The 13,314-nt window shown below is 43.4% G+C and overlaps 1 protein-coding gene across 1 annotated transcript in view; it reads left to right on the top strand.

Annotated features, from left to right (window-relative positions):
* SPEF2 (sperm flagellar 2) overlaps positions 1-13,314 on the top strand; it is a 137,855-nt gene that overhangs the window by 81,549 nt on the left and 42,992 nt on the right. Inside the window, exons 24-29 of the mRNA XM_059695098.1 lie at positions 360-508; positions 2,174-2,301; positions 2,385-2,523; positions 2,911-3,048; positions 8,256-8,407; positions 10,569-10,749. Coding sequence (XP_059551081.1) covers positions 360-508; positions 2,174-2,301; positions 2,385-2,523; positions 2,911-3,048; positions 8,256-8,407; positions 10,569-10,749 — 887 coding nt within the window. The remainder of the gene's footprint in view (positions 1-359; positions 509-2,173; positions 2,302-2,384; positions 2,524-2,910; positions 3,049-8,255; positions 8,408-10,568; positions 10,750-13,314) is intronic.

Here is a 13,314-nt window from a genome sequence, read left to right as displayed (position 1 = left end):
TTGCAATAGTAAATGAAATACACTTTTCTCTAAACTCTAAACTTTGTAAGAACTATATGTTCCTTGTGGAAGAAAGCACAGAGATAAAAATAAAATATCAAGTTGCTTGTCATAGCCAAACGAACAAGAGAGGTTGTATTGCTTTAAAAAAAACAAAAAACTAGTATTGGTATTATTAGCTAATGTCTGGGCTGTAGAAAATGAGGTTTATTATTTTTCACTAGTTGATGCTACCCAGAGTTGCTTAAAATGCAATTAATGAATTGCCTGAAGTCCATGGCATTCATATATTTATTCGCCCGCCAGAATCTGGTCCCGTTCACCTACTTGTAGTGGAATTATTTATATGCATGTTTAAGGTTCTACTAAAGGAAAACTGTCAGGAGGAAAAGCATCAGGAAGGAAATCACCTCCTGAATCCACAGTTCTGTCACCTACCCCAATAGTGCCACCACCACCAAAGCCAGGATCGGAAGACTGGGTCTACGTGAATGAACCAATTCCTGAGGTATGGCAGTTTAGATTCAAGCTAGTAGAACATATTCTTTTTATTGTCTACAGTAAGAGTCACGCCATTCCATACATGTTGATGAATATATTCATCAAAAAACTGAGATGATTTTTAAAGACTATTCATTGAGCCACATCTCATCCTTTCTCCACTCCCTCGTTACTGAGTCATGCTTTGAACCGCTGTTGAGTGCAGAAATCATTGGGGCCAGTGGGTCCTGTGAGGACCCATTTTCTCCCCAGGGACAAGCAGAGATGCAGTTTCCTGGAAAAATGACTTCCCCAGAGCACATACCCAGCAAATTACAGCTCCTTTCCCATGTTCCCATACTAATCACAATGCTTCCAAATGAAGTGTAACCTCTGATGTTCAGAAACAGAAGAAATGTTTGGAAGCTAACTAAGCGAATGAAAGAACAGGTAGTTGTCTGGCCTGAGGATTTTACTAGTAAATGGGTGCACGAATTCAGGGGAGGAGATGCCCGAGGTGAGCCCTGGAAGCACCATTCAGTTCTTTGTTCTCTGACAACTGCAAAGCCCAGTGCCACCTGGATACATCTGATGGCCCTAACAGAGAAACCATCTCTGGAAAATCACAGATTGGCCTTTCCTTTAGCTGACCATCTGTGCCAGGCCTTTGAGACTCAGTCATGAATTGCAGTGATTGGGGTGTTGCTGTTTTTATTGAGGTTTCCTAGGGAAATGGCTTACCTCCCCAATTACAACATAAACTCTTTAATTAATTAATTCGTATCGAGGGGGAAATTACCACAGAAAACATGTGAAGAGGAGAACATGAAGTTATATAATTATGGATGTGTATAACTGATACCACTAAGCCAAACTATGCTACTTTTTAAAATAAACTGCGGGAAGGCAAATTTCTGCTCAACACAAGGAAGAATTTTCTAGTAACATGAGCTGTGTGACACTGTAGGGGGCTGCCTTAGAATGTCGTGCTTAATGCATCAGCGAGGCCCACATAGAGACTGAATAATCTATTTCTAGTTTTTGGCATTTCTGAATTGAAGAGAAAATTAAGTCAAATGACCCCATGTGTGATTCCCTGAGTAATTAAATGCACAGCCAATAAGAGAATAAGTAGTACAGTAAATTTATACTGAAGATCATCAGTTTTATTTCATTTTGATTATTTCTTGGTTCTTAATTATTTATTTGCATTATTAAAGATAACATGAAAGAAACTTCCAGTTTTCAAGGTGCACAGAACAAGATAAAATCTCTTTGATGAATTCAGAGAAATAACTCATCATCACTCTGACATGAACACTAGGTGTTCTCTATACAAGGCAATTTCCCAACTTAGGTAAAATGTGACATCTGTGACAATGCAGTTCACTCATTCATTCATTCATGCATTCAATCAATGTTTCTTTGGGCACCTACTGTCCCCCAGGGATGTGGAAATTATAGGGAGAACTGTACAGCCTCAAGTAAGACAACCATTGTTCCTGGCTTTATGAGACAGGTAGTCCCAAGAATTAGCTGGGTGAGGGGAAGGAAAAAGGAGCAAGAAGTTTCACAGAGACTTTTCAAATATTAGCAGTTGCACCTTGACCTTCTTGCTTAGTATTGCTCTTTTGACTCAATTACTCAGAATGTCACTTTGAAATGATGATTTGTATGCTTTTCCATTTAACAGGACATGCCTTCATTTTTAGCACTTTACTGGGAACTAATAGAACGTTCCTATGCAAACTCCATCAAATTAGTCCTGAGGAACCTGCGAGAAGACCAGCACATTGTGCTTGCTTTCTTGTATGAGATTCGGTAAGGACAGCTGCCAAAGTTCAAATGTTGTAGTTTGCAGGCATGACACGTAAGTACCAGCTCATTCTTTTCATGCCTGACAGAACAAGTTTCCAGCATTTTCTAAGGCGTCCAGATCAGAAGCAGGATTTTGTATCTCAATGGCAGGCTGATTTCAACTCTCTTCCTGACGACTTATGGGATGATGAGGAAACAAAGGCGGAATTACACGAAAGAGTGAATGTAAGCTGCTGGGCCACACGCTCTCTTGTACTGCCGACCCCTAGCCCATACGCTTCTTGCTTCCCTGAGGGTGAGGATGAAGAGGGAAATGGCCTGTCTCAGGAGCGGTTGTGGGAAGGCCCTCCAAGAAGGAGCAAGTTCAGTACAGAAGTGACTGAGTGAGCCATGTGGAGAGTTGGGGGATTAGTGCCTCAGTCAAGGGGAAAATCCAAGGCAAAAACATGGGCGTATGACTTGGTGTCTTTCAGACAGAATAGAAGCAACATAAATATTTGTTGAATGACGTGTATTAAGTCAACATTCTCTTTAGGGACATTTTTAAGACAGGAAAAGGATTTGAGTTTTATTACACTGAGGTAATAAACAGCGACGTTTCTTTCTGCCCAGGATTTACGAGACCGCCTGTGGGACATCTGTGATGCCCGGAAGGAGGAGGCCGAGCAGGAGCGGCTGGACATCATTAGCAATAGCTGGTTGCAGGACTCGACTGCAATCCTGATTAACAATTTCTTCTCACTGATGCAGGTAAGAGCGCCGGTCAGGATGACCTCGACTCCGCCTGCCACAGCCATGTTCCTCATGTGAACAAGTCCTTTGGGAATGCAGAGGTCTGTTCAGGGCTCATTTTACTCAATGCACTCCGTCCGCCCTGAGCTTCAAGCCCAGGAAGTCAGCAGAAAGAAACCATTTTGGCTCCAGCCAAGCAAGCACCAGAATTGGGAGCATCTCAAGCAACTACCCACCAACCAGCTCTGCTTCCAGACCACCTAGAGCTGTGGAGGGGCCAGCGGAGATGGTGTCTCTGATGGCTGCTCCCTCGTTAGCCTCTCGCAGCGGACACCCAAAGTGGCCAGCCGAAGCCCAGGAGAGCAGATCAGAAGGATGGGCCAGATCAGCCTCAGCGAGCATTTGATGCCAGAAGAAAAGGTTATGCTTGGGTTGGAAAAGCAGACCATTCATGAAAACAACCTGATTAACATATTTGCAGCCTGTTAAATAGCAAGCTGCACTGAACAAGAAGACAGACATTGATTTTTTTATTCCCCCAGACTACTATCAACAGTAGGGAAGAGAGCACAGACCACGTGTGGCTACCCAGCTCGGCCAAGGATAAGGGCATACAGTTTCTAAGACCTGGGTGGGGTGAGGGGAACCCGCCTGGGTTTTCTAATCAGCCTTGCCTAAAGGGGGAGTACACTATGTCCCATGCTCAAGACAGGAGGAAGTTCTGCCACTTGGACCAAGTCATCCTCTCAAAGGAACCGAGACCTAGAGGGCTCTCTTTCTTGATGCTTACATTTCAAAGAGATGGTTCCCAGGTCCTAGAAAAAGACAGCCTGGGTTCTAAAACCGACAAGGTTATCAAAAGATAGCTCAAAGGGACAGAGAAAGGATTTACACTGACAAGTTTTCTAAAGTAAATATACTGCCTGGCCAGCATGGCTCAGTGGTTGAGTATCCACCTATGAACCCAGAGGTCACAGTTCGGTTCCTGATCAGGGCACATGCCAGGGTTGAGGGCTCGATCCCCAGTGGGGGACATGCAGGAAGCAGCCGATGGATGATTCTCTCTCATCATTGATGTTTCTCTCTCTCTCTCTCCCTCTCCCTTCCTCTCAGAAATCAATTAAAATATATTTAATAAGTAAATACACTAAGAACAAGGGAGGTTACGAGCGTAGGGTTAGGAAGAAGCCTGTCTGAAATTTAATCTCCCTAAGGGGAATCAGAAGACTGTTGTGGTCAAGCTGTGTCTACATGAGTGCTTTTTCCTAAGCGAATAGCAGTCAGGGCAGAGAATGGAAAGGGGGCCATTTCTGGTCTCCTGCTGATTCACTTCCATGAGGACCTACTGCAAAAATGAGAATATTTAGCTGGTAATCGCCGGAGCGAAGATACAGTAGGTGTTCAATGGATGCTTTTTTAACAAATGTCTGTGAATGTCAGAACAAACCCCTGGTGCATGGCAGGTTGGACCACCATTGGCCTGAAAACTCAGCAGAAACCTGTGAGGTTGGACCACAGTTGGCCTGGAACAACCTCACCAATGACTAACTCTGGGATCCTGATGGGACTTCCAAGGCATGGATTGTGCAAGAGATTAAAGTGATACAACCAAGCAGCTAAAGCCAGTCTGGGTAGCATTCCAGGACATGAGTTTGGGCAAGCAGAGACTGAATGTTGGAACAGGCGTGCCAAACGCTTATAGCAGAAATAGCTGAAATCCACTAGTGCAGGTAAAGGGAATAGAGAATTTTTGTGAATCATTCTCAATAGTCTGGGCAATACTTGGAAATGGTATAACTCTCTCAGCAATACCTAGGTTTAAGGCTCTCTCTCTCTCTCTCTCTCTCTCTCTCTCTCTCTGAGAAACTGAGTCTACAGCTAAAAGCAACTATGGGGAAAAGAGGATAGCCTGTAGCAGTGATGGCAAACCTACGACACGCGTGTCAGAGGTGACACGCGAACTCATTTTTTTGGTTGATTTTTCTTTGTTAAATGGCATTTAAATATATAAAATAAATATCAAAAATATAAGTCTTTGTTTTACTATGGTTGCAAAGATCAAAAAATTTCTATATGTGACACGGCACCAGAGTTAAGTTAGGGTTTTTCAAAATGCTGACATGCTGAGCTCAAAAGGTTCGCCATCACTGGCCTATAGGATACATTTTCTACCAAATAAATTTTAGAGAATGCTATCCTGGATCATTTCTAAGATTCCTGTCACTAAGATTTTAGGACAAGAGAAATAATAAGAAAGCATTATTTACTAGTTATCATGAAGGTGAGGGGAGTCTTGTTCAATTCTGCTTATATGAGAATCCTGGATATAGAATGGCATCTTCCTTATGGTTAGCTATAGCTGTATCAAATTCTGCCCTCTTATATAAAACTAGGGGCCCGGTGCACGAAATTCGTGCACTGGGTGTGTGTGGGGAGGAGTGTCCCTCAGCCCAGCCTGCCCCCTCTCACATACTGGGAGCCCTCAGGTGTTGACCCCCATCACCCTCCAATCGCAGGATCGGCCCCTTGTCCAGGCCTGACGCCTCTGGCTGAGGCGTCCGGCCCGGGCAGCGGGGACCCACAGCTGCAGCAGCCCCGTGATCGTGGGCTTCGCTTTAGGCCCAGGCAAGGGACCCCTAGCTCCCGGGACTGCCAGCTTCGACCATGCCCAGCTCCCATCGCTGGCTCCACCCCTACTTCCTGCTATCACTGGCCAGGGCGGAAAAGGCACCTGATTCTCCGATCATGGCTGGGGGGCAGGGCAAAGGCGGCCCCAGGGCCGCCTTTGCCCTGCCCCCCAGCTCTTAGCTCCCCCCTGGGTTTCCGATCACTGTCAGTGGCAGGGGGCTTCTTCCTGCTTTCCCTTTTGCCTCCCTGCATTGTGCCTACATATGCAAATTAACAGCCATCTTGTTGGCAGTTAACTGCCAATCTTAGTTGTCAGTTAACTGCCAATCTTAGTTGGCAGTTAATTTGCATATAGCCCTGATTAGCCAATGAAAAGGGTAGCTCGTACGCCAATTACCATTTTTCTCTTTTATTAGTGTTGATAACAAGACAATGTTAGCCTAGAGCATTGATACCAGCACTGTGCCAAATACCAACGGTATAAAATAAGATCCACTAAACTTAGTTATAATGAAAGAGTTCAGTTCTCTAAGCTAAGGAGGAAATAATTTCCCGGTCTCTCAATTTATTTACCAAATAATGTAATGCTATAGTTTAATGATTAATGATTTTTATAACCTCACAACACATTTCTTCACTTCCCCAACATTATTTGCCAATACCCATTTTGTACATGGGTTGACCTTTGCATGCTGCTCACTGCCGGGGGTTTTGTGGCGGTTCACATGAGTATAGTTTACAAGACTCATTTTCTCACCACTGTTTCGGCAAATCTAAGCATGACAGGTACAAACACTTACTGCCAAACTGTGAAATTTAGTCCATATGTAGACTCAATTGGGTTTCTTGGCAAGGAAAATGTTTCGTTTTCCTAATCATTTCAAAATGCTAGTTTGAAGTTACTTAAATATATATTTATGTTGAAAATCCAAGAGTACTTCAAGTGTGTCCATAATTTAAAACAACATATGAATGGTAATTCTATTGTATAACATAGATTCGAATGAACCAAATGAATTTCTTCTTCTTTCATTGTTTTAGCTAGGAAAGTTTGCTACTGCAGAGGACAGCTTTTCAGAAGCAATTTGGCTTAGCTCTGGGGGATCAGAACAAACTTATTGAAACCGGTCTTGTCTTTTGTTATAGACAATAATGCAGAGCAGACATGCATTTGTTCCCAACTGAATACGAATTGTACAAGACAGTCTCTTGAAAGCTGTTGTCTTATGAAATAACTGACAACATTAATTGCTTGGTAACTATGGGGATCCCTTCAGGAACACCCTCGGGTCAGTTGCAGCTAAGGGCTTTGAACACTAGGCCAGCTCCATTCCTTTTAGGATAGAGGCTTTCTGTAAGGCACTGGCTATATGGAGCACATCTGCATGAGCGCTTCAGTAGTTAAACCCTCAGGTACCTGTTTAAGTAGCCCCACTAACGAAAGCAAAGTCCGGGAGGCCGTGTTTACACAACCAAAGAGAAGCACAGATGCGCCGACAAGGCTGACACCTAATGGCAGCAAAGGTGGGAAAACTCACGTGTGTCTTGCTGCAAAGGGAAATGACCTGACTGGCAGGGAGCCGCCGGTGAATAACTGATGCTCGTCTCGTCACCAGCTCCTCTGTGCTTCTCCATTCCCCTCAAGGCACCTACTGGCGAAGCCAGCAGAGGGTGTGGCTGGGAGCATGGAGGAGTGACCTTACCCTACAGATTGAGCAAGGATGGACCTGTGACAAGAGAACTGCCATCATCACTTACTTTCCTGATTATCCTCTTTCCACAACTAGAGGACCAAGCCTAGTCTTATTTTGTGTTTCAGTTGTTTGTATTTGTATTTTACATTTATATTTATAATAGTTTTAGTATCTCTCAAATCAACTAACATGTGACCTATGACAGAAGACACTCAAAATGTTTATTAATGTATTGATTGCTTGAATACAGGACACAGGAAGAATTCTTAATATCAAAATAATGAATAATATACACTACACTACATCAGACATCATGCAGTCTTTTGTCACAATATTAAGAGGCATAGAAATATTCTTTTTTTAGTGGACTAATCTATAATAATAAAAGCGTAATATGCTAATTAGACCGGACATCCTTCCGGATGACCTTCCGAATGAAGCTGGGGCTGTGAGAGAAGCCCAGGTCCCGGGTGCCAGCCAGCAGCTGGAGGGAACCGGGGTCCCGGGTGCCAGAGGGAAGCCAGTGCCGGCAGCCAGGGGAAGGAAGGCCTACTCTTGCACAAATTTCATGCATCGGGCCTCTAGTACTCAGTAAGTACAGAAAATGCAAAGTCACCAGTTTTCTTCAACTTTTATGAAATTTTACACGTACACATGTAGCCAGTTCTCTTTCTTAATTTCCAGAAAATTGATTTCAACCTAAATGCTTTGTTTTTGTTGTTGTTGTTTTATTTTTTATTTTTATTTTTTTAATTATTTTATTGCTTAAAGTATTACAAAGAGTATTACATATGTCTCCTTTTTTCCCCGCCCTTGCTCACAGAGCTTATATAGAAAGTATGCACAGATCAGCTTGGGTTTTTCTGTGTGGGGGCGGTATTGACATTATATTTGCTATTAAAGGCAGAACTGAACCGTTTTCAAGATACAAGGAGACTCCTTCAAGATTATTACAAGGGAATGGAAGGCAAAATCCCAATAGAAGACAATAAGAAATTTACTCGCCTCCCATTGGTCCAACTGGATAATAGAGAGATTTTGGAAAGCCAATTTAGGTAAGACAGATTATTATGTCACACTGTAATTTGACTGAACATAACGCTTTAAGACTTTAAATCAAATACCACTTATAAAAACGACTCTCCTGTATCTGTAAATCCAAAAATCCAAAAAAGCTCTAAAAACTGAACATTTTTTTCTAACTTCAACTTAGGACTATTGATATGCATTATTTATCCAACTAATGGTGAATATTTACTCATTTTTGCTGCAGAGGTAGCGTGTGTTTTGTTATGGAATGTTTCCACAGACTCTGCTATGAATAATAGAAATGATATAGCGTGTATGAACTCTGAATTCTGAAAACAAAGGGTTTCTAGTAAGGGATTGTGAGCCTCTGCCACTTCATCGAAATCTCAGGCTGCTCTGTGTGTATGTGTGTATGTATCATATTATGTACATGAAAATGGAAGGGGTTATGAGTCTTCTTTTACAGGTAAGAAAACTGAGAAATAGTAAAGACCCAGTCATCTGTGATTATGATGTTAATAAAAGACATTAATGGTCTAACATCAGATTCCTGCCAGTAAGAAAATTAAGTTGGTGGTAAGGGTGGAACAAAAATTATATTTTCAGCCAAACACTCCTGTGAAATACAAAAGTTTTATAAAAAATATTTTATAGACCCAATAGGTGCAGACCGGGAGGGGCAAGATCCCAAACCCTGAGAAGGTATGAACAGACAGCAAAATGTCTTTAAGCCCTAGCCAGTTTGGCTCAGTGGATAGGGCACCGGCTTGCAGGCCTAAGGGTCCTGGGTTCGATTCCGGTCAAAGGCACATACCTTCATTTCAGGCTTCTCCCCAGCCAGGACCCTGGTCAGGGTGTGTGCATGAGGCAACTAATCGATGTGTTTCTCTCACATCAATATTTCTCTCTGTCTTTCCCTCTCTCTTCCACTCTCTCTAAAAATCAATGGGAAGATGTCCTCAGGCGGGGATTAACAACACAGAAACAACAAGGCCAGCTAATTGTTTGCTGGGGCTCACAATCTGCCGTCTGCATCACTGCTCTGGCCCCCAGCCGCTGGACTGCCAAACCCAATGCGTGTCCTCCTTTCGCTCCTGACTCCCCTCCACAGCCTCAGCAAAGGCACCCTCGGAGCGCCTCTCTCCCCACCCCTTGCCCAGGCCGAAAGCTCTGCTCGCTCTGTCACCCAGAGGACCCCCGGCCCAGCGAGCATCCTGCCCGAGGCTCTCTCCTGCCGCTGCTGGTCTTGGAGATCCTGGGACCCTGAGGTGATGGACTGTTCCCCTGCGGCTCTGAACGTGCTACATGGAAGCCATACGGTTGCCGGCAGGGAGAGGGAGATGTAGCTCCGTGTTCCCACATCACTTTGCAGAACAGGAGACAGCCTTGGCCATGCTAGTGCAAGAGTGGGGAAACTGCCCTAACCGGTTTGGCTCAGTGGATAGAGTGTCGGCCTGCGGACTGAAGGGTCCCAGGTTCGATTCCGGTCAAGGGCACGTACCTGGGTTGCGTGCACATTCTTAGTAAGGGGTGTGCAGGAGGCAGCTGATCAATGTTTCTCTCTCATTGATGTTTCTAACTCTCTATCCTTCTCCTTTCCTCTCTGTAAAAAATCAATTAAAAAAAAAAAAAAGCTGTTCAACTTAAAAAAAAGAAAAAAAAAAGAGTGGGGAGGCTGCTGGAACTCCTCCCCACTCACCGCTGGAACGTGGCTGCCCCCTGGAACCCCTTGCAGACCCACCACCCCTGCTACACCCCGCTTTCTAACCGTCCGCCTCAGAAAGCCAGATGCGAGTCAGCTGAAAGACCTGAGGCCCGTTCCACATGGTTCGCTGTTTCCTGTGGGTGATTTGCTCCTGGTTGGAAGTGGATGCCCTGGATAAATTTCAAAGTTGCATTTCCTTGCCATCGGTTAATCCCCCTCCTCGCAGTGACTAAGAACACGCCCTGAAAATGATGTCTTGTCATTGTTTGCTTCCAGTTTCCTCTTGTTTTCCTTTTCAAGACGTTCTAGACCACAAAGATGTGAATGCAGTCTTTTGTCGTCTTTTCTGTATTTAAAGAGCTCTACCAGGAAAACTTTGAAAGTGGAGATGTAAAGCAAGACAACAAAATTCACAGAGTAACATGGGAATGGAAAATAAAACTCTGTTAAAGTCTTTATATTTTTTGGTTTTTTTTCCAAAGAATTCCTCTAGTTTCTCGAGTATCCATTTCTACGGACGTACCTGTATCCAAACCAAAAGCAAAAGCCATACTGAAGGGCAAGACTGATTACTCGCTAGAGAAAGTAGAGTTCAACTTTGAGACAGATGAGAAGTTGATAATGGACACCTGGCAGCAGGCTTCCTTAGCAATATCCCACATGGTAAGCTGTGCTTGTTTACATATTTCAGTAATACCCACTCATTAAATGCCAATATTGGTCGTTATGAATAAAAAATTTACACCATGTTTGCAAGCATTGTATACAATATCTCCACTTTTTCTTCTGAAAGAAATATAAAATGAAACAATTAAAACAGCAAATATATATGCTCAAAAAAGGAATGAACCAACATTTAGGTTATTTTTTATGCTGGGCCAGGCAGGGTTCCAAGTACAGGGCCAATCAGAAGTGTCAATAAAGTGGGTCAAGTGTGAGGCAATAGGGAAGGGTGGGACTATGGCCAAGTGGAAATCACACCTTTGTCTCAAGAGGCATGGGCTACTCGGTCCGAACCAACTTTCCATTGAAGGATGAAGCCCAGTATGACCAGATTTTCAATTTTACAAGAAAAGTTAGAAATTCATATTTTTATATGACACCTACTGATGTTAACATGTTAGAAATTAAGTCAAATTTTTAAAGATTTACAGAGACAAGCGAAATACACATCTGCCCGTTAGGCCCCTAGTTTATAACCTCTGCTAGGCATTTTATACAAGTAACCTATGGGGTAAGTATCATTATCCTCTTTACATTGAAAAACTAAGGTCTAGTGAGATTAAGAAACTTGCCCAAGGTCACTCATCAGGTAAGTGTCAAAATGAGATTTGATTCTGGGCCTGTATGACATCAGAGTTCATGTCCTCCTCTGATAGTCCTGCCTGCACTGAGCCTGCACCAAATCAAAGGAGAAAGGAAGAGCATGCAGGTCACTGTGATCTAGTTCAAGGCTGCGACCCCTACAGAAGGCACACATGGAGTTTAACTCGGTCGACATTGTTCCCTCATCCTCCAGCCCTGGGCCCACCGATGCAGTTTCCATCTTTGTTCTGTGCCAAGCCTTCTCCGATTTTCCCTGAACTGGCCCATTCCAACAGAAAGCAGTGCCAACTTTCCAAAAGATTTTGTGGAAGTGGTAGAAGAGGATCTTGCATGACAGTCTCTCTTGGCGAGCGATCAGTGCTTCCGGTTGGGCATTTTTTGAGTCCCTCCTGGCCAGTCTGCCTCCTGGGTTCTTTTCTCTGGCCCTTGTCCCACAGCAGCCTCAGTGTCACCCTTCTGTCCCCTGCCCCTCTCTTTTGTTCTACTTGTTTCCTGCCTCTCAAAAGGGCTTGTAAACTCTTGCCATTGTCTTGCTTCTTTTTAAAACCACTCAGTGTGCATTTTGACACACATAAGAAAGGTACATGAACTATAATTGCGTGTCCAGATTACATACTCCTGGGACCCCCAATGGGGAGAAAGGAGAAGGTCTGCACCCGCCAAGTCCTTCATGTGCCCCTTCCCAGCCCTCACCCCTTCATCCCTGCAAATAGGAGCCTCCATCCTGCCTGCTTCGCAATCATTTCCTTGATTTTCTTTTATTCCCCAAGTCTATACCTCTAAGCAGCATAGTTTAGCTTTGCTTGCTTTTGAGCTTTAAATAAATGGACTCCTACCTTCTGCCTCTTTGTGTCTTCTTTTGCTCAGAAGTATTTGTGATATTCAGCCCATCCGGTGGAGCGTAGCTACATTCTGTTCAGCAATGTCACTGTATAGCATTGCATTATACAAGTAGATCACAGTTTAACCAGATACACATGTGGGCTCCCTTTTGGATGTCATTGTGGCTACTGCTGCTGTGAACATTCTTGACCTTGTCCCCTAACGTGCACGTGCACCCATCATTGTGAGGCATGTGTCTGGGCATATGTGCTATCTTCCATGTCAGTGGTATACACAGTGCTTCCGCTTTCAGAGGCAACGCGAGCGCCTTTCCCCATTTTCCTGCAGTATCATCCTTGCCACCACATATCACAAATTATGTCAACTGCATTGCTCTATCTGCCTATCCTTGTACCCAAACCACACGATATTGTACACTGATTTGTTATCTGGATGAGCAAATCTTCCCACCTTGCCATCATTAGTCAAGAGCATTTTGGCTTTGCTAGGCTTTCTGCCTTTCCATACAAGTTTTCACATCAGCTTGTCAAGAGTTAGGAAAATGTTGGCTGTAGCTATTTTTTCATAGTACTTATCAGGCTATGAAACTTTTTCATTTCTAGCTTACTATGAAGGTTTTTAAATGAATTGTGCTAGTTAATGCTTTTGCTGCATCTATCGAGATCATCATGTGATTTTTTCTCCATTTTATGCTAATGTGAAATATGTTGATCAATTTTATAATGTTAAACTGACATCTCATCCCTGGAATAAGTCCAGCATTGTACCGAAGCCTCGCCCTTCTTGCACATTGCTGAATTTGTCTTCCTAATAACCTGTTTTGGATTTTTAAATTTTTGAACAAGTAATTTCAGCATCCAGGTAATACTAGCCTCATAAGTTGAGCTGGAATATAGCTTTTTTAAAGATTTTTGTGGAAGTTAGAATTTTTTCTTCTTGAAATGTTTGGTAGCATTTGCCAATAAGACACCTAGGCTTATAGGAAGTTTGTAGAAAGTTTGTATGAAGAGTTTCTGTTGCTCCCGCCACACAGGGATCCATTTTCTTAAATAGATATAG

This window comes from Myotis daubentonii, chromosome 4 (genome assembly GCF_963259705.1).
Source record: "Myotis daubentonii chromosome 4, mMyoDau2.1, whole genome shotgun sequence".
NCBI lineage: Eukaryota > Metazoa > Chordata > Mammalia > Chiroptera > Vespertilionidae > Myotis > Myotis daubentonii.
Note: the sequence above shows the minus strand (reverse complement) of the source record. Positions and strands in the feature narration are given on the sequence as shown.